The 27,912-nt window shown below is 38.3% G+C and overlaps 3 protein-coding genes and 1 pseudogene across 5 annotated transcripts; 2 read left to right on the top strand and 2 right to left on the bottom strand.

The window, feature by feature from the left end:
* Positions 1–367: 367 nt before the first annotated feature.
* LOC111333767 (uncharacterized) lies at positions 368–13,131 on the top strand. 3 transcript variants are annotated; one of them, XM_022939388.2, is made up of 7 exons: positions 368–630; positions 760–2,270; positions 8,148–8,417; positions 8,980–9,144; positions 9,289–9,393; positions 9,878–11,680; positions 12,478–13,131. In XM_022939388.2, the coding sequence occupies exons 2-6, from the start codon at positions 1,119–1,121 to the stop codon at positions 11,651–11,653; spliced, it is 3,468 nt and encodes a 1,155-aa protein (XP_022795123.2). In that variant the 5' UTR covers positions 368–630; positions 760–1,118; the 3' UTR covers positions 11,654–11,680; positions 12,478–13,131. The 3 variants fall into 3 exon arrangements, with proteins under 3 accessions (XP_022795123.2, XP_022795124.2, XP_022795122.2); XM_022939389.2 differs by having other exon boundaries at positions 8,151–8,417; positions 9,878–13,131; XM_022939387.2 differs by having other exon boundaries at positions 369–630; positions 9,878–13,131.
* Positions 13,132–13,979: 848 nt separating this feature from the next.
* On the bottom strand, positions 13,980–19,689 carry LOC111333768 (sperm microtubule associated protein 1). The gene is made up of 5 exons (XM_022939390.2): positions 19,494–19,689; positions 18,738–19,026; positions 16,411–16,510; positions 15,562–15,693; positions 13,980–14,457 (listed from the first exon to the last, which is right to left on the bottom strand). The coding sequence occupies exons 1-5, from the start codon at positions 19,619–19,621 to the stop codon at positions 14,426–14,428; spliced, it is 681 nt and encodes a 226-aa protein (XP_022795125.2). The 5' UTR covers positions 19,622–19,689; the 3' UTR covers positions 13,980–14,425.
* Positions 19,690–20,504: 815 nt separating this feature from the next.
* LOC111333787 (N-acyl-aromatic-L-amino acid amidohydrolase (carboxylate-forming) pseudogene) lies at positions 20,505–24,850 on the bottom strand (annotated as a pseudogene).
* Positions 24,851–26,148: 1,298 nt separating this feature from the next.
* Positions 26,149–27,889, top strand: LOC148719023 (uncharacterized). The gene has a single exon (XM_088741392.1). The coding sequence runs from the start codon at positions 26,344–26,346 to the stop codon at positions 27,724–27,726; it is 1,383 nt and encodes a 460-aa protein (XP_088597518.1). The 5' UTR covers positions 26,149–26,343; the 3' UTR covers positions 27,727–27,889.
* Positions 27,890–27,912: the final 23 nt, after the last annotated feature.

Genomic DNA, 27,912 nt, shown 5'->3' on the forward strand with positions numbered 1-27,912 from the left:
AGCAGTACTCGTTAAAAATTACTTCCCAGTGCTAGTCGCACGAAAATACTTTTAAAACATAAAATTCCTCTCCTTCCGAGCATAAACGACATGCCCATTCCTTTCCGCATCGGTGTTTACAGTAATAAACATCTTGTTGATTTTTTTATCATCAGCAAACTCGAGGGCGTAGATTGCCTCTGATCAAACGTTGAACCGACATCTGTGCTGACCCCAAGGGTTTTGTGTCGCGGAAATCCGCCGATGTGATTGGTTTGAGTCTGTTTGAATGCCCTTTGTATTAGTTAAACCAATAAAGTTGTGCGGAAACCTGTCAGAGCTGTCGCACTTGGGAAGAAAACCCGATTTCCTTTGACTGACCTATACGCTCTCCTGCGGTTGAGAAAACTGATACTCGCGTTTCTAAATCATAGGGAATGCATTCGGAGAATTTACTTTCTGTGGTGAATTTTCGTGATAGTGAGAAAATTGCCGCGTGTCCTAACAGCGGCTTTTTCTGACGTCTTTCCCTTCGCTCGATTGGTTTTACCCGGTTCGCAAGAGCGCATTCGTCCGACGATATCCCAAATTTGGGACAATTTGATTGATTTGCCCGCCAGGTCTTCCTAGAAACTGTCTGCGTTTTTCAAGGTGAGCATTGCCATTGTTTTCTTCTTGATCGCCCTGAGTGTGTTTCGATTGTGGTTATGGTTCGATCATTCCCACTCTTGCTGAACATGTAAGTAAAATTTCCAGTAAAGTTTCTCTGTATTTTCTTAGGGGTGCTTGAACTGTTCTGGCGTCAGCAGTTACTATGACTTAAGGGCAGTGGATTCGCAAGGCTGAAAAGAGCAGAGTTTTAATCGCGATAGAAACGGCAGTCACTTACACGCAGAATATCAAGGAATCGTGGATAGCATGAACCTTTCGTGTGTGATGCGCTAACTCGTTTTGTGCCGCGCGCCGCTTCCTAAGTTGCGAGTTATTCGAGAACGGGACATTTCATCCGAGACCCACGCAACGTCTGTCGTGTCCTCAACAGATACTGAACTTGACAAATATTTCCGATAAAGAAAAAGGTTTGTTATCAAAAATATATTGCATTTATGAAGGACTGTTTTGGCTACATTTGAAAAATCATGGATGAGTCCAAACCAGAGATGAATTCCGTTCATCGGGCTCATGATCAGGAAACCCAAACAACTTTTGATGTGAACCACAGGGAACCAGCTGATAATAGGACTTCCTCTCTTGAGGGCAGAAGACCACATGGGTATCCACCATACAACCACAGGCACACACAGTCATGGAGTGGGAGCCACCCATATCATGCAGCACCATATCCTGATTACTACCCATATGATATGCACTACCCACCCCCTCATCATCCACCTCCATCTATGCCAGCCCCACCTCATGCAAACCACTATTACCCTGGACGAGCCCCTCACTGGCACAGTCATCCTCCAAGTCCTGTGCTACCACCACATCTATCTCCCATTCCTCATCCCCATTCACCTTATCGGCCTTATCATTACCATCACCCAGATGCATTTTATTCAAATCCCCCGCCGATGCATGGAGTTGCACCTTCATTGAGTGGTTCCCGTGAGAGAAGACATACTGACTCTGATATTGCACGCCCCAAACCTGAATGGCCCCCTGGTTATCAGCCTTTTGTAAAACCTGTGATACCATCAGACTACTTGGCAAATCTGCACAGAAATCCAGCTACTGAGTATGGAGGGCCACCATCCACTGCAACATCTCTGCGGTCCACAGTTATCGACCTGCCATCTTCCAGCTTTCCAAGCCCAAGACTATCAGCAAAACTTAGTCGGAAGCGGGCACACTCCAATACCCCATCATCTGTTGAATCTATTGACTTGAATGCATTAATTCGAGGTTCACCAGATTCCTTATCAGGGTACCTTGGACCAGCCAGGGTGTCTTCAGCAGGTTCTTTTGGTCACTTGAGTCCGATTGGTTTTTGCACCTCTCCTGGATCTCGCCAAGCCAGTTGTTATCCAGTTGCTAGAACTGTGTTCATTACACCTCCACCTATCGCCACTCCTCGAATACCAACACCATCTTCCACAAGTCGAGACACACTGCCTAGCTCAACAACAGGGGCTGAAGGAACAAAGGAGGAAATGCCTGAGAGTGTGAGTTGTGCTGAGTCATCACAAGTGTCCTGCATGAAAGAACCACAGAGCACCTCATGCAAGGAGGAAAGTATGGATGTTTGCCCCCTTGACTCTACAACTTCACCTGGTGCTTCAGAAGTGAAGGTAGGGTACAGTTCATTCATAAGGTTAATAATAATTTCCTTTTACTCCACAAGTGGATGAATGAACCTCCCCATTTGGGGCCTATCGTCAAGGAGGCTCGTTCTATGGGGGTCGTCTCTCCCCTAAATCTTAATTTTTTTCATATATTTTCTCATTTATTCATACTTGTATCAATTTCTTTTCTGTTATGAATGTGACATCTCAATATGTGCTTGCATGTCAGTTACAAGCATGGCACTGATTTATATTTTCTTGTAAAATTAATATTTTATTACAGTGTACTATTTTTTGTTGACGGACAAACTTTTTTCAGAAGAAGAAGAATCTAAACTGAGGAGAAAAATCAGATTTATTTATCACATCATAAATATTTAACAATTATTCGCCGAAGGCGAGGTGAATATCATCAAATAATCCCTGAGACGAAGTCGAGGGGATTACTCCACAATATTCACCGAACCTGAGGCGAATAATTGTTTTAGTATAATTTCAAAGCTGAACAACAGAGGAATTTCTAAAATCATAACATTTTAGTAAAATTTATTAACATTTTAGTTTAACATTTTATATAAACTGCATGGAGCGGTTTATATAGCGTCATATAAGAAACCACTCGACCAATCAGATTGCTGGAAACTCTTTGCTCAGCTCCGAAATTATACTAAAATACTGATGTGGTTCTTGAAATTGTGAGATATCCATAAAATTATTTCATAGAGTTTTGTAACCAACCATGAGTTAATTGTAATGGGATGAACCGGTCAAGCAAGGCTATGCAGAATCAGTCCAAACTATACTGCAATCTTTTTGTATCTAAGATGAGTCAACATTTGAGAAAAAAAGATTTTCTTCTTGGTTATAATTACCATATAACTTTACGTTTTCATTACATTCTAGAATTCCCTCGCCATCACAATAACATATGTTAATTGTTTGGTGGTTTGTAAAGAATAAATAGTAAATTGTGCCAAAATATTCTTCAGCTTGCTAATTTTGAAGCAGCAGGACAGCAAAAGTCTGAGAGATTTGAATGTTTACAAGACTTAATATAAGTGAACTAACTGGGAATTTTAATCTCTTGGACAGGTACAAAATAATGGTCAGATTCTAAAACGTTTTCTTTCAAAGGGTGTGAATGTTTGGTTGAGAGACTTTTTTTTTGTGAACTTCAAGTGCAAATTGTATTTGGCTATACATGAGCTGTGGGATATATTATTTTAAATTTTCTGGTGTTCAAGATTTAATTTTGAATGATCATAGGGTGGATTTATACCTGACATCTTGATGCTAGTTCTCCAAGATCACAAACGTACACAATAAGTTATTCACAACATAGTTGAGATGTTTGTGGTTTAACCGATTGATTTTATCCCTTTTGCTGTAGCCTTAAGCATTGACACCCAACTGTGCTGCCCACAGACTTTAAATCACTCATGAACAGTCATGCAGCAGCAAGTTGTTTTTCCTTCCCTTCCTGTCGGCCTCAATCACGAGTGTAGTTTATCAGTAATGATAACCAAAATAAGAACAGTTCATATATATTCAAATGAATGAGCTTATTGTGACAGCTTTTCCAATTTCTAATTCTTGATTGACATACTGGATCTCGATAAGTTTTCTTTTCCTGTTATGTTTAACAATGTACTCCATTTATCACGTTTTTCTTTTTGTTTACAGCAGGCAAATTTGCAGACATGTGATTATGTAAATTTTGATATTAAGGCAGACTATCATTTCAATCAGGATTACTTACTCTGGAGATAATGATCAATATATAGTTAATGTGGAAGGTGCTTTCAGGCTGATAGATCCTTTATTGGTCACAACCACAGATGGCTAGAACAATCCTTATCTAGAACATGGTTTGACAGCTCATCAAACTATACTTGTCAAGGGGCATTAATAATTGCTTCCCAATGTGCCTTCCAGGTGAATTTTCAATTTGACCATCTGCACAAGGATGGACTGCCATCTCCCTTATCCTCCCTTTAGACTTTGTGGCAAACACTGTGCGATAATTAACCTATGCCAAAACCGATTAAAAAAACCTAAGCCCTTTTGTTAAATTTTCTATTATAGATTATAGATAAACCACTGGCAGACATCAAAAAAGATAAGGAGCTTATTCATTTTCTTCAATTGTGGGTACAAGACATGTAAATGTTGTGGTTTTTAAAGATTATCACTCATTGTATTATGCATTGGCTAGCCATCAGGAATATCCCTTAGTTCCTATCCACAGGAAATCAAAAGCAAAAGCTGCCAAAATATACATTACTGAGCAAACAATTCCTGGTACAATTTACTAAAACAGAAGAGCTGTCAAGTTAAAAAATAATATTACTGCTCTTCTGATCCAACTTACATTTATTTTTGACCTGTTTGACTGTTCTTTTTAATCCATCTCTAACTATGTCAATATTATGATTTTTTGATTTTTACAATTGGACTGTTTCCCAAATGAATCATGAGGTTTTCATAAATATCTGGAAAGTTTATCTTTTGTGTAACAAATGATTCAGTTTGACTTGTTTTCCACTGTTGTGCTCAAACTGGAGGACAAGAATACAAGTGGAACCTAAGGGTTTAAAAGCAGAAGTCTTGAATTATTTTCATTTTATAAATCTGTCGCTCTAATTCCATCATAATTCCTTATTTTCAAAAAAGGGCTGATTTTCTACACGAGGATGTTTTGTCATCAAGTCCTACCTATTTCCAAAGGTTTCCATGCAGTCAAGTCACCATGAGATCCTTAAACTTGTTGAAAGAAAAAAAAATTGCTTTTTTACTAAAGATTGTTTACTTTTCTTTATGTTTGACTTCTAAGTTGTACAGCTGGGTTTAAGACCAACTCGCCAATGTCTCTACTCAATTTTATACCTTGGCGAGTTGGCGTTGGTGTTTCAAATTGTTTTGAAGTAGGTGGCCAACTCTGGAAAAGTAGGCAGCTGTGATAACACCGAGATTGTTTGTCACGAGCAGACTGTTTGGACCAGAGTAGCCGTTGACACACAATCAAGTAGCCGGCAGTCGCCAGCTTGTTTTGAAACCCCTGGTTGAACCATTGGCAACTTGACCGTAATTCTTTCCTAAGGAACAGCTACTATAGTAAAAATTGGCAAGGTTTCCCGCACAGTTTCACTTCAGCTGCAAGTTTCCCTCAAGTGTAGCCATGAGGTTTCACACCTTTAACATTGATTTCAGTTTTATCCTGACTATAAGATAAACCTTTTGGAGTTAACAGTACTTCATTCCCAAATGTGATGCAAATTATGGCTGGATGGAAACAAAACTGAGCTTTTTAACTTCAACTGAGGCTTTGTGAGGTTAGGGACTCTTCTTTGGAATGGTGAATCTTATTTTGAAGTTTTGATATTTTCCAAAAGTGTTGTTCAATAGAAGATTTTGTTTTGAAATTGTACAATTTCTGGAATTTAAAACACAAAGCTACAAAACTTTCTGGTTATAAATTTTAGTAAACACAAGGCTGTGCTCTAAGAAAAATTGAAGGGAGCCTAGTGCACTGAAACTGTGAAATCCAGGGTGCACAGCATATGTTTTTTATGAATTAGTCTGAATTTCAGCCGTCTCTTCCCTTTACCCCAAGGGGGGCGCAGGAGAGTCTCTCTCCTGCACCCCACTTGGGGTAAAGGGAAGAGACGGCAGAAATTCAGACTATATATGAATAAACTAAGATTCCTGAGTCGCCCCAAGAGCAAGAGTAAGGCGCAAGGGGCCACCCGGTGCCACTAAACCACAGCCCTGAAACAACAATTCAAGCATGGTAAATGTATCACAATTAAGGGTCTTGTAAAGGCAAGAAATGTATTTTTTTCACAACATTTTTTAACAGTAAATATTTAATTTTGAAGTGTTGATAATGTCCTGTAATGTCCCAATTCCAGCTGTATGCAAGAGTGACAGGAGTTTGATGGGTAGATCACTTGACATGGTCAATCTATAAACTGCAATTAAGTGACAGAAGTATGAACTGAATGAAGGAGATAATTCATTTTATTACACGACTCGGGCAGTCAGAGGGCCAATAACTAAAATCAACCAATCAAAATTGCTCTATTGCCAGTCAATATTCTCTCAGTATTGGACCGGGCACTGTCCCGAATGATACCACACTTGTGTCCCTTTGAACTTCAGTCGTATAATAAATCTCTTATTAACCAAGCTTGCTCGGGACCGTACTGGAAGAATATCGGCCCTCTGTCTTTTTTGTACGGACCTCGCTGCGTTCGGTCTGTACTGTCAAGACCTCAGGCCAATATTCTCCCAGTACGGCCCTCACGCTTGGTTAATAAGATAATTATATGTAATGGTCATGTCAATCTTCATATGCATAAAAGAGTTTAGCAGGCTTAAAAAGTCTGTCTTTCTCGTGAGTTAGAGGCAGTGCAAAAGAGGGTGATGCATATCATTTTTCCATGTTTTCCTTATGACGAGGCGCTAGTTAAGGCAGGACTTGTAAGTCTGTCAGGCAGAAGACAAGCCCTGACGGACAAACTTTATAAGAACATTTTGGAAAACAAAGACAGTAAGCTTAAGAATCATTTACTCCCCCACAAAAATATCAAGTGTTATAACCTCAGGAAGTCACACATGTTCAACTCAGTTTTCAAGACAGAGATTTCGTAAAAGTTTTATTGTTTCAAATGCACTTAAGGCATAAGATTTTTGATTCCATATTTTAACAGTTTGCACTTGTAGATCTAGTCTTAATCCCGTTAACTATGTAGGGATTTATATATATATGTATATTTAACAATTATTCCATGAGCGTGCGTTGGATATGAGATGATAGATAGCCAGCGAGGCGCATAGCGCCAAGTTGGCTATAATCATCTCATATCCAACAAGCATGGGTGGAATAATTGTTTTATTAAAAATGTGAAATTAAATTATTGAATTTTATTAAATGTTAAGCTCCCTTTTAATTTTAAGCTGACACGTACGCTTGCCATATTTGTAGATTATGGTATATTGGCTGATATACCATAATGGCTAAGCCAATAAAAAGTCTTGAATTACATTATCCAATGATCTAGTTTTTAATAAATATAATTATATATTTTTTTTACCATGTAAATATGATGTAATTCAACTTTTGGGTTCCAAAGTTATATAAATAAACTATCTATCTATTAATCTATCTATCTATCTAACTATCTATCTATCTATCTATCTATCTATCTATCTATCTATCTATCTATCAGTGCAAGGCACCAGTTCAGTCATTTCAAACTAATAATTTAAATGTCCTTGCTATAGTTAATTGTGCATGGTGATTGTTCAAGCTGTCTGCAATAGATTGCACTTTCTATCAGTTTGCTGGCTTAATAACCCACATGGGATTTTGAGAGAACATGAGAAAGTTTGAAAATTACAAGCTAGAGGAGTCAGTGATGCATATTTGGGCTCAATGAAAAGTACTCTGGGTTTTATCATGAAACCACAAATTCAGGCGTAAGTAATTATCACCTTATCAAGTGGTCTTTGGCATGCAGTTGCAACTGATATTTGAAATATGAATGTAATTAAAATTGCAATGCAATCCTTCATGTAGGCATGGCAAAAAAAGAAAAAAGAAAGATTTTACCTAACAATCAATCAATAGTTCATTTCTGCAGTCAATGTAGACCAAGCTTTCAGGTAATTTTTACTTTTGATTTCATAATGTGCATATAAAAGGTATTCACTGAAGGATTAATTGAGTTCAAAAATGTAACCACAATCAGTGAAAGAAGGGTGGAAGCATTTCACTTCGATTTTCAGGAGCCAGAATGATTATACTCCCCTTCATCTCTGACATTATTTGTGGGCCACTTTGCCTTTAAGAGCAAACCTTAACCATTCTTTACATAACAGCAGGAAGGCTCAGATAACGAAGGAGAAGAGAATCAAGGGGACCAGGATCAAGAGCGTGATTTGACTTGCTATTGGAAGGAATGTCAAAAGCTGTTTGAATCACAAGATGAGCTGGTCAAACATGTCAACACTGACCACATCAAGAAAGATCGTAAGGACTTCACTTGCTATTGGGATGGCTGCACCAGAGAGAAGAAACCCTTTAAAGCTCAGTACATGTTGGTTGTACACATGCGGCGTCACACAGGGGAGAAGCCACATAAATGCACTGTAAGTCTAAAGAAGGAAATTTTATAGTTTTTTATAGTTTTATTTTATAGTTTTTTTATTTTAATTTTAATAGAACTGTTGTCTACACTGTGTTACATGAAACTTGTATCAGTGTGCTACAAGGCCCACATACACACCTTCATTTCTAAGCTCAACTAGCACAACTAGGTAATAGTTGTAGCAAATTAGTGTCAACTGATGCCATTAATATTTTTATGAGCTTATGTATGTGTAGAAAACTGCTTGTCTTAATTAGTCATCACTCAGTTGTAGGGTAGCAGGGTAGGATCAGGCAACCTATCCCCTTTTTTCCTCTTCTGAGTTGCGAGAAATTGCTGTGCAATCAATCAACCTTCCATAAAGGAAGTTGATATTTTCTTTGTTCTATAATCACCTTTTTTTTTATTGATTGTGTATTGATATGAAGGAGTGATAAGTCATTGGTCATTCCAGCCACTAAAGAGATAATTGCCTAAAAATGTATATTGATAATGGGTAGACATTGTTAGAAATATGCTAAGTCAAAGTAACAGTTCTTGAAACAATGCTACTCCATCTCTAGTATGAAGGCTGCACCAAGGCTTACTCCAGACTTGAGAATCTCAAAACTCACCTCCGTTCGCATACTGGAGAGCGGCCATATGTTTGTGAAGTGGAAGGGTGCAATAAAGCTTTCTCTAATGCTTCTGACAGAGCCAAGCATCAAAATAGGACACATTCTTCTGTGGTAAGTGTGCAGATATTAAACACTACAAGAATAATGTACACTGCTTTTTTTGATCTCTATCATTGGTCAGAAATTTGGAAACTTTTATGACTTGAACATACGTGGATTGAACAATAATATGAATGTACCTGCTGTTCCTTACAGAAACCTTACGTCTGTAAAGTACCAGGCTGTCCAAAAAGGTACACAGATCCCAGCTCACTGAGGAAGCATACAAAAACGGTCCACGGAGAACAAGGAATTAAGAGGGTAAATAAGATTTGTGCTACTCTTATAATGGCCAGTGACAGCTAGCCTGTTGCACTTGAAAAGAATGCATGTCGCTAGAAATTAAGTATTGAAGAATTGAGATATCTATCTTTTATGGATTTCATACTTGCTGGTACAAGAATCCATGTCAAGTGCTGGCTTAGTATCACTCTTCTGTACTTAAGGTCACTCTTTCATTATCTGTTAGAAGAAATTCTTGATTGACCATATGCTTATTAAATGCAATTTTTTTTGGACGATGCCCTCCTCCGTTTGATCAAAACAATGAAAAATGGACCATTTAAAATTTAAGTGTAAAACAGCCTCTTCAGGGCAGATATAGGATTGCATACATCATGGGTTGTAAAAAAGAGTGGCTTCTAAGCCTTTAATGAATGTAACTATAAGAGTCTTACAGACTTATTACAAGTTTCCTGTAAGATCCACTCAACCATTTATTGTGGATCCTTTTTCATTAAAACAGCTGAAAGCAGAAGGCAGTAGAGAAAAGCCACCACCCAATTCGGACAAAAAAGGGAATGTATCCTCTGACAGGGGCCAAAGCTCCAATACATCTAGCAGTGGTACACAAGCCTCACATCCAATGAGCAATCATGTTGAAGAACCAATGTCGCCTGGACAAGATGGATCAAGCAGTGCAGGTAGTGTGATTCAAGCTGGAAGCTGCTCCCAAACAATTGTAGGCAGTAGCTTTGATGGGGATGTTGTGTCTTCAAGCTGTGAAAGAACCCCAGGAGGCCTTGACATTCCATCCAACCTGGAGGGTCCAAGAAGTGTGGGCAATTCCACTTTGGGGATATCCCCAAGAAGTCCTCCATTCGTTAGCCAACTTCCAGATATCATAGAAGGAGACTGGGAGCCTGGAGAGAATGGTGCTGTGGCTACTGCACAAGAGGTCAGACCACCAGCACCGAGTGTCAACTTTCCCAAAATTGATGTTCACAAAAGGGACGTTGCTCAGTGGGTGAGTGATGTTCACCGCAGAATGAGCCAAACATCGCGAAGATCAAGTGATGGCAGCCATTTATCTGGGGAGCTTGGTGATGCAAGCAGAAGGTCTAGCCAAGAAAGTGGTTGGTCTTCTTATGGCAGTCGTAGATCTAGCCAGGCTAGCCCCTTTCCAACCACAAATATTCAACCTCAGGAGGTTATACCGCATTATCCGAATGGGTGTGCCCCACCTGTACCTACTGGGGTGACTCCTCTTCATCGCAGACCACGTCTTCATCCTTTTGATGGCAGTGAGGACACTCTTCGCCGTACCAGTGAGACAAGTACTTGCAGTAATCAAAGTGCACCATACAACAGACTGAGCCGTAATAGCAGTGGTTATGGAAGTCAGTCTAACTTGGCAGTTATTCGAAGTCCCATTTTCCACAAGATCCCACCCTCATCTCATTTACTACCACAGAGAAATACTTGCAACCATGCTGCAAACAGAAGGAAAAGTGACACTGTGATATGCGAGGCAGATAGTTCTGGGAGTTACCTGCCCCAAAATGGAAAAGGTGAGCAGCGCCGTAGTAGTGAACCAATCAGGCAGTCAAGAGTACACATGGGTAGGCTGGAGCCTCTAAATGGCCCAGTCAACAGACAAGTGACACCAATGCCAAATGTAAATGAAACAGAACTAATCTGTGGGGCTGTAGATCCACAAGAGTTTGATGCATATCTAAATGGACAAGAGCAAGGGCAGTTAGAACCAACCCCTCCATCACATCCTCCTTCGGTATGTCAGGGTATGTCAGTTCCTCGATCTCATCAGACCCAACGATTGCGGCACTACCCATATCCTGAAGAACAAGAGGCAGCTCAGCAACCCCATCAACCCTGTTTACAGACTGTGCATCATCGACCACAGCCATACCTTGAAAGAAATTCTCTAGAAGTGCAGTGGCCACAGTCTAGCTACAGAAGTGAACAACTGCTTAATCTACCAGATGTCAGTGGGGGCTTCTACCCACCCTCAGAGAATGCAGCATATGGTACTTCAGGTGTGCAGACCCCAGCTCAGAAGACCCAGTGTGACATGGCAAATCATGAAATAGATGACATGGTGTCAGGGATGGGATTGCTATCCACTGAAAATGGTGGTGTGTCAGAATTTGTCGGAAATGGGAATATGGTGGTTAACGATATGAACACTTTACTGAACTCTCTACGTGAGGAAGAAAGGTACTTAGAGATGTGTCAGAACTCAAGAGGTCAAGCAACTGGCAGTGCCATGTCCATATTTTAAGTCTAGATGTAAGCAGACTGATCAATAGTAAGTGTTGTTTTTGTTCATCAGGTCTGGTTGAACTGGAAAGAAACAGGGTGTAAATGAAATGCAGAAGTCCCTTTCTCATAATTAGTAAATTCATGCTAATTACTTGTGATCATTTCAGATGTAGTCTGGACAGGAGCCTAAAATCTGACTAACCCAGCTAAAAAAGATAGAGTCAGCTGGGCCAGTTCCAACTCTCCCAGTTTTCAGAACTTTTCTGTTTCATTTATAGACTGACCAGTCTTACTGGCTAGTTCCTGTAAATGAAAAGAGCCCTTACTACTTTTTGTTAATAAATTAAAATCTTAGACAAAGAAAAGTGGGAGGGGGAATTTTGTAGAAAACATCCCCTCCACTTTGTAATTATAATTATAGTAGCCTGAGTATAGAGGTTTTGCACAGCAGCCATGTTGGATGGCAGGAAGAGTAGATTATTTTACCTATGGGAAAAAATTTTCTTTCTTATGCAAAATATTTTCATTGTTCCTGCCATCCAACATGGCTGCCGTGCAAAACTTCTATTTAGAAAAGAGGCATTTGTGTGTTACAGAACAATCACGTTACGTAAAATGCAAAATTTGTTGCTCCAAAAAAATAAGACATTTTAAATGAAATGTATTTGTGATGCAATAATTACTATTTAAGATATTACCTTGTACTTAACCCTTTCACTTCCAAGATTTTAATACAAATTCTCTACCCTATTAGCCTTACATTTCTTACAATGTTCACTCTGAGAATTTGGTCTTGAAATCAAGGCATCAAGTATTTTCTTATCAGGATAAATTTCCTTTTAGTGTCTCCAGAGAAAAGAATGATTGAATTGAAGTTGACTGACCATGAGGTAAAAATTGTACTTTCCAATTTTCGCTAACAATCATTAAACACATTGGTGTCAAACCTGTTATCAGTCCTTTACACTCCAACATCAGTATGCATATTCTCCAAACTGTTCTCTATGCATTTCTTAGGGTGCTGACAAAGAGAATTTGTATAATGATCAGTGGTTATTTAGTTGGTGATGATTTCCTTTACTCACATGATCGTAACATGTAATTCAGGGATGACATTGTAGGTTACAGGGTTAATTGCTTAAGCTTAATTTTCTGGCAATGAAACAAAGATTTCAGTCTCACATTCATGACATGAGGTAAATTTAATTGCCTTCAAAATTTTATTTGTAGTTACAGTGCTGCAGGAACCCACTTGTGGGGGTGACAATCAAATGCTTTGGCAACAAATACACGTACATTTTGTATCATTACACACAGTTGTAAATTGAGCTTAAGGTAGTGAATGTTAAATTCCCCAACAGCAAACAACGCAATCTTGTAAGATACTTAACGTGTGTACAGCATCAGGAGTGAAATGCAACAAAGACAGTTTTTATGAATGTACTTGTCTTAGTTTTAACTTCTACTTTTGTCATAAAGTCAAAAATTTACCAGCCATTTCTGTTTTGTTGATTATATATGAATTTTAGTTACTTGCATTTCCTATCTTCTCTTTTGTCTTCAGATCTTTGGATATTAACTGTTAGAGTGATGAAAGCTTCCTGACAATTGTTACACCCAGTCTGCTATGAAAATTTATCTTCATCAGGGCAGAAAAAGGAAATAGTATTTACCTAGTTCACAGGAAGAAAGCAATTATTCTAGGTCACCTTACCTGTTATTTTTTTTTATTATTATTATTATTTATTTTTTTATATAGAATTTGACAGTGCTTGACATTACACCTTACCTGTTTGGAGAAGTTGGTATTTTACCTCCCTAGCAACCTCTGGCTGTATTAAAGATCTTCAGAACAATCAACAACTTTTTCTCTCAAATGTTGGCAATACATTTATTTTTTCTCCACACTTTTTTACAAAAATTTTCCAAAGCATGGGGCTTGCAGACAAGCTAAGATTGTGCTGTGTGCTCCACATACTTAAGCCCTTAACTTAAAAATAGCCATATTGATTTCGCTAATTATGTGACTTCCAATTGGGGCAATAAAAGGATCGTTGTGGGCCTGACACCATAATACTTGGTCACTTTGAAAACATGTTACATGACCCAAAGTTATTTATTTTAATTCTGCACAGTGGCAAAATCTTAGCAATGTTTCTTAAGTTATGGTAATCCACCTGACCAACCTAAGGAGGGAGACAATCACTGTGTAACCAGATGGGAGAGTTGAGAGCCAAAACTTTCTTTTTAGACTTGTCTAAACTCTGTCAGCCTTAAAGCATATTGAAATTGTCAGAGGAATTTACAATATGGTCACTTGTAAGGGAGGAGGGAGGGGGGGGGGGGGTTCAAAAGGTTTATGCTTCAAACATCCCTGTAAAAGAAGGCTTTTAAGTCATAGAATACGTAGTTGGCCAAGACAACCACATTATGTTGAAGTTTGCACTGGCTGGGACGACCAAGGACAGAGCTCCAAGACAAAAAAGCTTGAACTCAGGTAAGTTTCCATGGCACGGAATTATTTGTGGTCACTCCAACATAATTATGTGGTCAGTAACAGGTTAAAAATGTCCTTGGTTGCCTGAGTTCTTGGAACCCCTCACCAAACTGTATGCAGTGACACTGCTGCTTTCTGATTGACCAACTTTGAGGTACAAATATCAATAAATATATTACTATGAATAGAAATTCAGTCACACTTGGGCATCAAAGCTATACCAGTTCTATGCCTTGGGTTAGGCACACCAGTTATCTCGTCAATCTCGATACTTGAAAGATTGTGACAGCCTTGTCATGGAACTACAGAGCGGCTGTCAATTTTCCCTGTCCAAAACAAAATAACAATGCAAATTTGAAATAGCTTTAAATAATATTATGGACTTTTATTTAAAAAAAAAAAAAAAAGAAAAAAAAAAATTTTGTATGTTAACCATGATTGGATCTTGCCTTCTGAGCAAACTAGTTGGAATGATGCACAAAATAGAAATGTTGGTGAAAGAAACTGAGGTAACTGTTGCAACAATCGGAGGGAAAAAATTGCATGACTGTCATCATCAGAATCACAGGCAGCTGTCGAGACTCGACTCTGAAGAGGAATTAACCTTGGTTTGTCAAAATGTCAGTCACTAGCAGAAGTCTTTCCAAGATCCCTCTCATCCCAATGATGTGATTACAACTAAAGATAACTGTAAATCCTGAGTTCCTGAGACATATCTTAACCCCTTCACTCCCATGAGTGACCAAAACAGAATTTCTCCTTACAATATCAAGGAGACAAGTAACGAGATTAAAGTAGGATATCAATAAGTAGATTATTAGATTATTCTCTGAACAAACATCAAAAGAATTGAATGGCAGACAGTAAAGAGAATTGCTGATGAGATCTTGGAAATGAAAGGGTTAAATGTGCAACTCACAGTTTTAAAGCATGCAAACATGCTCAGAGAGTGCTAGCTGTTACAGCTTCCTCAATTCGTATTTTAAAAGGATAATCAGCATGTGACAAAAAAAAAAATACACTCATTATCACTGAAGAAGGGTCAAGGGGAAATTAAATTACTCTGGAGGAGAGTTAGCAGACTTTTAATAAGTTTCTACGAAAACCAAAAAATAGTACGTCTGATTCCCAAAGTAGAGTGTTTGTGTGTGTATAAAGGGGAAGGATTATTTTACAGAATACTATCAACTTACCCTCAAACCCCAAGAGCATTTACTTTTTCTTTAAAGCAATACTGCTGAACAATTCACTAACAGTCATGTATGAGAATAAAGGAAATGATTGCCAACCCAAGAAGCTTTAAATGTGAAACAGATTCTCCTTGTAATTACCAGTTGAAAAGAAATGTGCAGAGGAGAGTATGGATTCGAAATATGGATAATGATGTTCGCATGCAAAGGAAACTATATTATAAGGAAATAATATTTTACCTATGAAAACTGATGGGTGAGTTCGGAGTGAAGGAGTGTTTCTACGAAATCCAAAACAACCATTGAAACCATTAAGAGGAGAAATGTTTTCCATGAACAATCCATGACCTCCCACTTGACTTGTTGAATGTCCTTTAGCAGAGGAGAAATGAATTTTAATGAATATAAAAATCATTGCTTCACATAATACTGATAACTTTTCATCACAAAAAGTACAATGTAAATTGTAAAGAGAAAAAGTAAAGCTGGGTAAATTGTCCTAGGTTTTTTTTTCCTCTGGCAATTTCAGATGTGAAAAGAAAGTAATGGAAAAATAAGCTTCCTGAATATTGTGGGGCTGCCAATTCCAACAAAACTCTCAAAGCTGGATCTCAGAGACTCTTTAAAGAGCTGAGGCTAGCTCTTCAGAAGTGTTATCATGATGTTGACCAGTCAAAGACAAATTGAACCTTGAAGACAAACCAATCTGAACATCCTTGATTCAACTAAAATGACTTCCTGCACATTCCTAATTGCATTAGACATACATGTAGTATAAACAACAACTTTTTGCATTTCACATCTGATTGAATTTTTTAAGTAACAAAATATGACAGCAAGCATCCCAAAGGGTTTTCTCAAAATGCACATAGTCAAACCTAAACGTGTCCAAAATAGCTACCTTAAGAACAGAGGGAAGTAGCTGCTTAAGAGAGATGACAATAAAGGGGAGATAGGAATGTAAGATGAACCTCAAATCTGGAGTTAAGATCATTTTCATTTTTGGAAAAAAAAAGGCTTATGGAAACCAGGTGGCCATTGTCACAAGGCACATACTGTCTGCAAGTGTCTTGCCTGTAGTGAACTTACCAGCCCCTGCAGTGTTGCGATGCCAGATGTAGTCACCCATCATGCCTTTGTCATAGAATTTGTCCATTTGCTTGCCTGCTATTGAGTCACCAGGATACTCCTACAACAAAATAGGGTCTAGACAACTGAGTAATGGGTGACACAGATGACCTAATGTTTAGTGTGTGATTTTGATTTAAATATAATTATAGGTTTGAGACCTGTTTGCAATTGGTGCTAAGTGTTTTTATACAAGATTCTTAAATGTCTTTCTGCCCTCTCCCTACCCACCATGGCAAACATGGTACCCAACCAATAGAATGCTGAAATTAAGTTGAAGAGTTTCCCAGTTCAAGACCCAAGTGAGGGGTGCAGGATAACCTGCGATAGACTACCATTCCATCCAGGGAGGAGTATCAATATCTGTAGCTGCTTCATGCAATGGAAACCTGCCAGATGTTGACAAGAGCCTCTTACCATACTACCTCAGATGTATGTTACCTGCATTGACACAATTTATTCGCTCATGCATGCAGAGACAAAAGACGTGTCTTTGTTATTCAGAGCTATACTTTTCCTTTGTGTTATACTGTTACAAGTGTAAAATAAAAATCTTTTAGGTTTGAAAAAGCAAGGATTCAACAAAGTTAAATGTATATATTGAAAAAGCTATCACGTTACACACATGCACGTCACTATTAATTGCTTTGTGGATTTATTGAATAATGGGCACTAGTGGTGGATCTGCTTGATTTAATTAAGCTGTAAATGAATCAGAAAGAAGAAGTAAAATGTCACTTTATTAATTAACAAGGCCTTAAATCACATTTATCATGAAGCAAATAACAAAGCAAAGACTTCCTAATATGCTTGTAGTTGATTGCTGACTTTACGTTTTTATGTCACCCCTACAAAGGTTATGGGAAATTGTTAGGAGAGCTAAAAAAATGGTGAGGGAAGGAAGGGATCCTACATAGACAGGCATGGATCCTCTGCAGTTCAGAGGAGTGAGAATACTTCTGATTGTTTCATGTGATGTAAACAAGACTCACAAAGCTCAGTCAGGTGGGCCAGGATAACTGGAGAAATAATAATTATGCAAGACTATAGATGTACAGCATGCAGAAGATCATGTTAGAATAATTAAGTGTTGTAAAAACCAAGTAGCCACAATTAAATGCCCAATCGGAGCAAAAGTCGCAATTAAGGAGCCAATGAGGACACAAAAGTACAATGATGTCATTTGAACATGGGAAAATGTAGAACATCTTCTACATCTACTTTATTACTCTTCAATGCTATTACACATCAAGAAGAGATAAAAGAATAAAAATATAAACATAGCTAATAAAAAAAATAAATGAATAAAATATGTAATTAACGATATAGCTATGCTTAAAAAATAAAAACTTAGAAAAATTTTGTATTGCAAAAAGTTGAATAATTAAGTGATCTAGTTCCAGGTGATAAACAGTTCCAGTCCCTTCTAGCTCTCGGAAAGAAACTATACTTGTAGTAATCATGATGTACAGGTGGTTGAATAAATGAATTCGTCGAGTAATTTCTAGTTTTCCTAATGGACAATTGATAATAAGACGGGATAGGCAAAGCAATACACATTTTATGGAAAATTTGTAAACGATGGAATTTTCTTCTCTCGCTTAGTAAATCCAAAGATAGGGATTTCTTCAAATTGGACAAGCTGGTGTTATAACTATAATCATGTTTAATAAAAATCTTATGACCAATATCATTTTTGCCCTAGTTTGGTCGAGAGGAAGTTATGAATTTGCGAGGAAGTTGTAAACCTCGGATTTCCACCGATCGACACACCATTGAATAATTGTCTTTACTGCACTGTAAATTCTATTAATGTCAAGTCAAAGGCGACCTTATTAAAATGACATAACCTCCTAGAATTTATCCGTATTCGGATGTGATTGTTGTTTGTATGGTGATTTAAGATCAACCCAGTTTAAGTCAGAAGAAATAAGAGAATGATAAAAATGTAAACTATGCGAAAGAAATAAATCGCATCTCAAAGAGAAGAACGATACCGCATTGAAAAAGTTTTAGAGCTCATCGTAGCTTTAGGTTTAATTATCTGACTACATTATTGACTGCTAGGATTAAATTGGCATTACTGGAAAGTTTTACTGATTTGGTTTAAGATCATTAACAAATTATTTTCGAGTTTCTGCAAGGCGTGCGAACTGTACTGCTCACTGTGTCTTAATTAGCTATTCACAAAGTACTCTTGTTTACAAACAGTCCCCACGTTTAAACCACCATAACCAAATCCGATGAATTAAACTGAAGTAAGAATATAAAATGAGGCTTATTCTTACCTGATCTGTCTTTTTCAAAAGCTTTTTGACATCAGGTTTTTCAAAATATCCTTTCGAATGCCTGTCCTTTTGAGCATTGTACGGTGGAATGGCTGTCGCCATTTTCGGATTAGCTCGGCCGGAGTCATCTGATAGAGTGCTAACCGCTATAGCATCGAGAACAAAACCTTTCTCCTTCTTCAGTTTCTGCTCTTGAGTCAGGGGCGGTGGACCGTACTTTGCAAATCGAGCAAGTTTGTACTGTTGCTGAGACATGTTGAAGTTTACCGCCAATGTGATTCGTTTCTTCCTGCAATGTAACCAAGGAGGCTAGTGGTTGTCAAGTAAAATCACGTGACTTGATCCGAAAAATAAAAAGGAAATGAAGCGTTAATCAAAAACAAAAATAATGAATGAAAAGCTTATCATTTAGCGGCAGGTATTAAGAAAACTTTTCCACGATTAGACCATCATAATCCCTCGTTAAAGTTTCGTTGCTGTAATTTTTTCTAGACTACAGTGGAATTCGCTTATTCGATATTTGGAATGCAATTTTCATTTCACGGTGTGAAAATCGTTTTAATCTTATTTGGTGTTGGGCTTATAAGTTTCGATGGTGTTAACCATTTCTGTAATTGTCTTAATCAGATTGTAGTAAAGTCGTGTTATAGAGAAGAAATCGATTTTTGGAAAGCATCGATTTAACTTCGGAATTTTAGAACCCATCCTTAGAAACTGACATAAAGTTGCGGACGGCTTAGTTTCAAAGGATCTTACCCTATTTGAACCGCTTTTCCGTCTTTTCTGGCAAAATTATCATTTTGAGATTCGTCCTCCCGTTTGGGATCGACAGGGCCGTCAGTTGCAGGTGAGCTGGAGTTTGGTTCACTCTCTTCGCCTTGCATTCTGTCCTGAAAATTGACCAACACTGGTTGCAAAGAAAATGCCTGCTTTTGACAGGACTCCGGTTAAACCAGTAATTATGATTTTGGATGGGCAATTAGCTTAGCTTCGTGACATCACTGAATAATTGGCATATCAACCGTTATGAAATAAATTCTTAATTATCGTCAATCGTGTTCATACTTTCAATCTTATCTACTTCATGCACACCCCTCCTCCGCCCCCCTCCGCCTTTTTGTCCAATATTTGTAAGGTAGGAATTAAAAAACCTTCCCTGGAAGGCGCTTACATATCATCAATATTATTGTCCTTTGAACCCGGGAGGATTGATCTTTCTTCTTAGAAAAAAAATCAAACCAATAAAATGGAGGTCCTTACATTCGGGAAGCCTTGATGAAATGAATTTAAATCGTCATTGGCCATGAACAATAGAAGATCATATAAGAAATGGTAAAAAAAAAAAAAATTATTTTCACTATACCGACGTGTATGTTCGCCGTCCTTTTCGTCCAGCTCCAGCGCGGTCAAGAGAACTGAAACTGACTGCCTGGCTGCTAAGTATCGAACCGCCATATTGTTACACGAAATTCAGAATGTTTTCTATACCAAGAGGAATTTTAAACAGTTTTCGACAACATGGTCTTGCGTACACCCTAATGGCGGTTCGAAATTACAAAGTACGTACTGCTTTAAAGCTTATGTGTCCTGGATGTAGGTTCGTCAAGAGAAAAGGAGTTTTAAGAGTCATATGTAAACTGAACAAGACTCACAAGCAGAAACAAGGTTGAGGAACAAGTATTTTTTTTCAAGTGGCACAATACAGGAAACTTTCTTTAATCTTTAAACCTCGATATTTGCATCCGCAATTAATCTGGATATTTTCAGAGGTGTATTATCTATGGTCGACCAGCTCTTGATACAACTAGTGGTGAATTTTGAAAGGAATTCGTGATGATATCAAAGACTCAAGCTCCATTTAACTGCAAACCACGAAGGCTAGACTGCAATCTTCATCTCATCATCAATATAACCAAAGGACCTTTGTTATCATTATTGGTGAACGATAATTGACTTTGAGAGGTTGAAGCCACAATTTTTGTCTCACCCAACCCTACAATTACACTCAAAACACTATGAACTCTAAGCAAGACTGAGCTTTTTAATACTCGTATTTCGACCAAGCCTGATCACTTTTGTACCGTAGATCTTCCATGTGGATGTCAAATGTTTTATGAAGCATCTATGAAGAATCTATGTGTGTGTCTGAACAATATATAATTTTTAATAAGTGGCTACACCAAGGCACAGAGAGAGTGTTGGAGACTGTGCTGTACTTCTGTTTACAGTGCACAATTCAACCTTGCAATATCGACAGAGCTGAATAACATATACGCATGTGTTAGGTTTTGCCACGGAAACATGGACTTTGAGTCGTTCACATGGTTGATTTCCTATTCTGTTGCTTCGAGGCATCATTTTCCTTGCTGCTTTTCTTTGACAGAACAACCTCCAAAAACTTGGTACACTCCCTAAAAATTTAAAAAAATTAATTTTCTCCTTAAAATCTCTGGAAATAGGAAAGTGCCTTCGATGAAAACAGAGTTCCTCGGTTTTAAAAGTCAACCCTTATTATTTTCTGCTAATTTCGCTAAATTTTAGACCCAAGACACGAGCCCATGTTGTTGACCGCATACCCTCTGACATAGCTCTTCATTATTCAGCTCTGTCTGCATTATCTTGTTTATAGTGCAGACAGTGAAAGGATTAAGGGAGACAATAAGATTTGTGTCATATGTTGAAGAGCTGGAATAGAAAATAACTTAATGTTATGTATCAGAATATGCCTTTTATTTGAAGTAAATAATTCCCAAATCAATACTTATTCAATCTGATAACACTTTGTTTTCAGATGAGCCAGGAAAGAAACTGTTTATGGGGAAATTCATGAGTTTTGTGAACAGACTGTTAATATACTACAGTAGTACCCTGCTGATTCAAACTATATGTAGATTAACTCAAACTCCCCACTAAAACCTTAATAAGATCAATTTTCCTTGAATTTGACCCCATTTGTAAGTCATCTACTATCAGCAAAGTGGAACTCAGTTACTTTGGGTTTTATCAACTGAGTTGATAATGTGATTTGGCCGTCGTAAAGAGTTTCAAAGCTGATGTTTTGACATTAGCCCTTCATCAGAGTGAAAGATGAAGGGCTATAATGCTCGTATTGTCAGCTTTGAAACTCTTTACAGTGGCCAAATTACATTATCAACTGAGTTAATAAAACCCAAATGACCTTGTTACTCCTGATCCTATCGACGCAGCACCATGCTCAGTTTCTTTAGAAACTTGCCCCCTTAATTCATGTGACTCAGTTGTTTGAACTTGTTAACACTAACTAATATTACTCTCCCTTGGCTCAAATTTAAAGCCCCTCATCCATGTAGTGTTCTCAAACTTTTCCAAACTCTTAGTGAAGTGTATTTTTTTGCAGATTGCTTAAAAAATTACCTTGTTGCTCCCATCAACACAGCACCACAATTTCTTTAGAAACTTGCCCCCTTTATTCATGGAACTCAGTAACTTGAATCTGCTAAATCTAACTAATTTTACTCTCCTTTGGCTCTAATTTACCCTGACAACTTGAACTTTTAGGTAAAATGTTGATCTATTAACTTCAAAGTGTCAGAACATGGTTGACTGACATTTCCCACCCATTTCCCATTTGTGATTTATATGACTGGAATAACACTTATGAGAATGTAATACATTTAGCTTAACCTCCCAAATGAAATATTCTTTTAAAAAAATGTTTATTAAACAAACTAAATGTCTGAAAATGACTTGATTTTATAAGAATGGTAAAACATGATTCCTTTTTTATTAAAAGAATCGATGAAACTCAACACGACCCCAATAGTATGAACCCCTAATACCACACCATTTTGCATTTCACTTGCAAATATTAATTAGCATTTGTTGAATAAATGTAAATAACTGATCTTATGCATTAAACTTACTATACAAACTCTGATCAGTCGAGAGTATACAGTCAATATGCTATGTATGGTTTGTGAAGTTGCCATTATGACCCAGTTTGCCTAGTTTCCAAGCCACTTGTCCCTGTAACATTCTCAAGCTTTTCCAAACTCCAAGTGATTTTTTGTTTTGTTTTGTTTTGTTTTTTTTGCAGATTGCTTTCAAATGTTTAATAAATCAATAATTGAATTTGGTTTTCACATTATATCATGAATTATCAAACTTTGTGGCTGCACTATCTGCCTTTGGCTTTGGCAGATAACTCAAACCTCAACATTGATATTTTTTGATATCATCATCAACCTCATCCAATAACTGCTTAAAAAGTTAACCAATTATGAATAGAAAATATGATCCAATCTGATTTGTTTTTGGAGTACATGGGTTTCCATACTAAATCTTGTTGTCAAAATTGCAATGATAAATCAAAAAGAAACAAAACAGTGATGGCTTTGCATGACTCCTGTTAAATGAAACTTAAAACTAGAAATACAGTAGGTATAAAGAGAAATTGCAACAAAGGATGATGGTTAACTTTTTACACTAAATTACTATCTATTAGTTTATATTGGAGTACAGAACAGCCTTTTCCTCTAAATCACTCTTCACAACGCACGAAGCAAAAGCAACTGGTTAGCAGGTCGATCTACCCTCAAATACTGTGGTGGCCTTTATGCAACTTTCATGGATCTCATGATAATATGCATAAATGTAATTATCTTAAAAAAAAAAAACAAACAAAAAAAACAGACCTCCCAAGGAAGAGGAGGATAACAACTCCTACCTGATAAGTTTGAGTATTCTCATTACCTGTTTGCTGCATAATGTATGAATATAGTAGGGAGAAGTTAAGGCCTTCAATATGAAAGCAACTTTAGAGGCAGGCTAAGTTCACCTTGTTCCATCAAGGGTCAAAATGCTCAGTGTCAGATTTTAATAATGTACTATGGCACACTGTTAGACTATGTGTTCTACTTATGTCTCACTTCAATCATAAAAAAGTTTCTTCAAAACCTTTTTAACTATAGGTTGAGATAAACTTCTGTAGTGTTGAATTTGAGACTCAGACAGTCTGCAACCTTATAACCATTGATGTGAATTCGTGATGTAAGGAACAGTCAAATTTTAATTTGTTTTCAACTTCAGAGCTGGAACAGTTATCTTTTCCTTCGTAGTGATTGTCATGGCTATGTTGTTTGGGAAATATGCAGCCTCATTTATAAAAACTGGCCACACCACAGAATTTCCTGTGAAGGAGATGGTCTCACCAGAAAATGACAAAAAGAGTGGGTCACCAGGATACAGTGGTTTCCAGTCATTTCCTTCCACATTTGGTGATACCATGGCTGAAAGTTCACCTTTTGCATCAGTAGGAAAATGAATGTTGCCCAGTGATCTGAACACTTCAATTTCCTCTTCCTCAAATTCGTGGCCATTGTTAAACTTGTCCACCTGGTCAAGTACACCACAAACTATTTTCTTTGCCAAATTGCAAATAGCCGTGTTTAAAGTGCCATGCGCCAACGGACCCATTTCCAAAGTCATGCCCTCCAAACCTAAATCTGGAACACCTTGAGTGGGAAATTGAGAGGCATTGTTTAGCTCCTCTTTCCTGTTTTCAACTTGGCCCTCTTTGAAATGGTGCCCTTCAAAATTTCCCTCCTTCAAGAGCATAACGCGTAGCTCTGGGAACTCCATTTGTATTTGTGCTGCTACATGCAACGGAAATGGCTCCATAGAGCTGTTCATTATAAAAAAGGGCCCCGTATTTGCAGTTGTGTTATGAAGATCAAGCCAGAAATCAACAACCTTTTTTCCGGCCTCATTTTGAAATTGTGAATACAGTTCTCGAGCTCTCTGTATTTCATATGGACAACTTTCCACCTCTTTCTCAACAGGAGACGACAGATTTTCTGGTTTAAACTGTCTGTTGAGATCCACATCAATGAAGCGCACACATTGTTCGATTGCCCTGGGATTCGCTAGTACAGCTTGAGTTCGAAAAGAATCTCTTTTAATCTCGATAGCACTATTCCTCAGCCAGTTTTTCACCAGGTAAACGCCACTGAGTTCATTTCCGTGCGTCCCACCGCTGATACAAAGAGACTTAATTTGATCATGAAATGTTACGCTTTCATGGCAGGCCTCCATCTTTGGGCGACCCTAAAAGCTGGAACGGTGGAATGGAAGAATGGTGGAAAATAGGGGCGACCCTAAAAGTTGGAACGGTGGAACGGTGGAATGGTGGAACGGTGGAACGGTGGAACGGTGGAACAGTGGAACGGTGGAATGGCGGAAAATGACTCCAAATCCCAAAACATGGAATGGTGGAAAATGGCCCCAAATTCTAAAACACGGAATGGATGTCAGGGCATGTTGCACGAATTTTGTACACAGACACTCAAGCGCTTGGCTCATTCATCTCCACGACTATAACGCGCGTGACTAAAATTAAGTTTCATTAAATTTCTTTTCTTTTACTGATTGGTATGAATAATAATGAACCTTTATAAATGAAAGATAGCTGCGTTTTCGCGTTGTAAACCTGTTTAGTTACTTTTGATATGCTAGTCTCCGAGTCCCCGAGTCCCCGAGTCCCCTAGTCCCCGAGTCTCCGAGTCTCCGAGTCTCCGAGTCCCCGAGTCCCCGAGTCTCCGAGTCACCGTTTATCCTAGTCTCTAGTCTCCAAGTCCCCGAGTCTCCAAGTCTCCCAGTCTCCCAGTCTCCACGTCCCCGAGTCCCACGTCCAATTTTAGTCACAAACTCACAGCCCTTTAGGTTGCTCATTTCTGAAAACTACACTATTTTCATACTAACGGTAAGTGAGATGCAATGAATATATGAAGTTCATATATTTTTGACAAACGGTAAGGTGCATTGCTTTTTCAATCTATTGTAATGGTCATATGTGGTTCAAAATATTTCATTCCCATGCTAGGGATTTATATGATAGAGGGTAGACTTAAGGTAACGCTGTGGCTAAATGACTGGCAGCCGGTCAAGGTTTTTAAATCCCTAAACGGACCGGCAGTCTTATATTTTGCTCAAATTTAAGGAATCAAAGAAACCCATCCAGTTCAAACTATCATATATCGATTAAGAACTGCCAGGCGATCCAGGAAAGCTTTATAGATCGCAAGTCTAACGCTTGTTTTACGCTCGACTCAAAGCGAAACCATGGTTTGTGACACTTAGATTTTTTTTAGGGCGATTGCCGGTCATGGTTTTCAGATCACTAAATGACATGGTTGCCCAAAATTTAAGGAATCGAAGAAACCGTGGACATTCTCCGCGTTGAAAAATACTTTGAAAAAGATGCATGGTTGTCGGTTGTTAAATCAACAAGTCAATTACTTTATTGATGTGTCAGATTCTTCTAGCTGGCCACAAGTGGCCTACTAATCGGGGACACCTAGTTAACAAAATCTACATGAAGCTTATTGATAATATATAGAACAGAATATTTACTATAATATTTACTATTCTTACACCTGTCAGCCTGCAGAGACCAAAAACGAGAGGCCGCCCAGTAAAGCATTACCACCCTCTATTGGAGAAGGAGAAGCATCTTGCATCTGTTGTACGGAAGATCTTACCAAAGCAGATTGCCGACTGTGTTTGCCAGGCTGGCTCACGCCTTGCCCATCTTTATGGACTCCCTAAGACACACAAAGAGAATCCATCGATGAGACCTATCCTATCTGCCACCGGCACTTACAACTATGCCCTCGCCAAGTGGCTTGATGACAAACTGAAGCCCCTGTCAAGCAATCGCTACACAATATCAGATACCTTCTCCTTCGCCGATGACATTCAAAACCTAGTCATCGACGAGAATGACATTCTGGTATCCTATGACGTCACGTCACTATTCACTAATGTGCCGCTTCAAGAAACGATCGAAATCATCGCTGAGAAGGCGTTCGCTGACAACTGGTTTAATACTACACACGACCTCAGCATTACAAAGCCTGAACTGGTTCAACTTCTAGAAGTTGCAACTATGAATCAACTATTCCAATTTGATGGCAATCTTTATGAGCAGATCGACCGTGTGGCCATGGGTTCTCCATTGGGCCCACTTATGGCAAACGCATTTCTAAGAGAAACTAGATCAAGACAACTTGACAAGCTCCCCGAATTTTACAGAAGGTACGTGGATGACACGTTTGCTATTGTTACAAGTGTACCAGCGGCAGAAGATTTATTACCAACGCTAAATAACTGCCATCCGTCCATACACTTCACCATGGCACTAGCATCTGGAAACAAGTTACCTTTTGTCGGTATGGAAGTGCTCAAGAAAGGCTGTAAACTAGAAAGTAGTGTTTATCGGAAACCAACTAACACAGGCCTATTGCTTCATCACCAGAGCCACGTCGATAAAGGTTACAAGAAATCACTACTTAAGACCATGTTGAATCGTGCATTCCGCCTGTCGTCCACATGGGAGTCCTTCAAATCTGAATGTGATCATCTAAAGATGATGTTTACAAACCTCAAGTATCCCGACCACCTCATCAATTCCACCATCTCTCACTTTGTCACCTCAGTTAGGTCGGAAAACCCTGGAGTGCAAGCTCAATTATCCATCAACGCAAATGCTGTTTACCGAGTGGTTTTGCCTTTTAAAGATCAAAAGTCAGCTGAAGCAGTGAAAGGGCAATTATCATATCTAAGCAACAAAATCGATCACACCCTTCATCCCGTGTTCAAGAGTGGCAAAATCTGTGAAGATCTCAGAGTACGTGAGCCTAAACCTCCTATAGTTAGCCAACAATGCGTTGTATATAATTATAAATTTGATCTGTGTGATGCAGAGTACGTCGGGTACACCAGTCGGCATTTACATCAACGTATTAATGAGCACCGTAATTCGGCCATCGGAAAACATCTAAAGAGCGACCACGGCCTACAAAGCACCGGCGACCTGACCAAGCATTTCAACGTACTTAAAAAGTGCACCGGGAAACTAGACTGTTTAGTTCATGAAATGCTTCTCATAAAGAAGATGAAGCCCTCTTTGAACAAACAATCGGATTCCATACGCGCGAAACTATTTATTTAATAGTTTACATTTATGAACTCAACACGCGTAATTATTTATTTAAATTTTTTAAAAAAATTTTTTTTAACTTTTTACGTTTGTCACCTTCGTACGGTATAAATTAACTATTCACTTTTATTCTCTTCTCACTTAAGAATGATGACATGGAGTCATCGAAACGTGGTGTGTTTTTCTCGCTAATATTTA

This window comes from Stylophora pistillata, chromosome 12 (genome assembly GCF_964205215.1).
Source record: "Stylophora pistillata chromosome 12, jaStyPist1.2, whole genome shotgun sequence".
Taxonomy (NCBI): Eukaryota; Metazoa; Cnidaria; class Anthozoa; order Scleractinia; family Pocilloporidae; genus Stylophora; species Stylophora pistillata.

Excerpts from the sequence above, each read along its gene's own strand:
- LOC111333768 (XM_022939390.2), bottom strand. The coding sequence starts at position 19,621 with ATGCAAGGCGAAGAGAGTGAACCAAACTCCAGCTCACCTGCAACTGAC. Across the intron at positions 19,027-19,493 it reads GGAAAAGCGGTTCAAATAGG|GAAGAAACGAATCACATTGG; the intron begins GTAAGATCCTTT and ends GTTACATTGCAG. Across the intron at positions 16,511-18,737 it reads TTTTGAAAAAGACAGATCAG|GAGTATCCTGGTGACTCAAT; the intron begins GTAAGAATAAGC and ends ATTTTGTTGTAG.
- LOC148719023 (XM_088741392.1), top strand. The coding sequence starts at position 26,344 with ATGAGACCTATCCTATCTGCCACCGGCACTTACAACTATGCCCTCGCC.
- LOC111333767 (XM_022939388.2), top strand. The coding sequence starts at position 1,119 with ATGGATGAGTCCAAACCAGAGATGAATTCCGTTCATCGGGCTCATGAT. Across the intron at positions 2,271-8,147 it reads CTGGTGCTTCAGAAGTGAAG|CAGGAAGGCTCAGATAACGA; the intron begins GTAGGGTACAGT and ends TTTACATAACAG. Across the intron at positions 8,418-8,979 it reads AGAAGCCACATAAATGCACT|TATGAAGGCTGCACCAAGGC; the intron begins GTAAGTCTAAAG and ends CTCCATCTCTAG.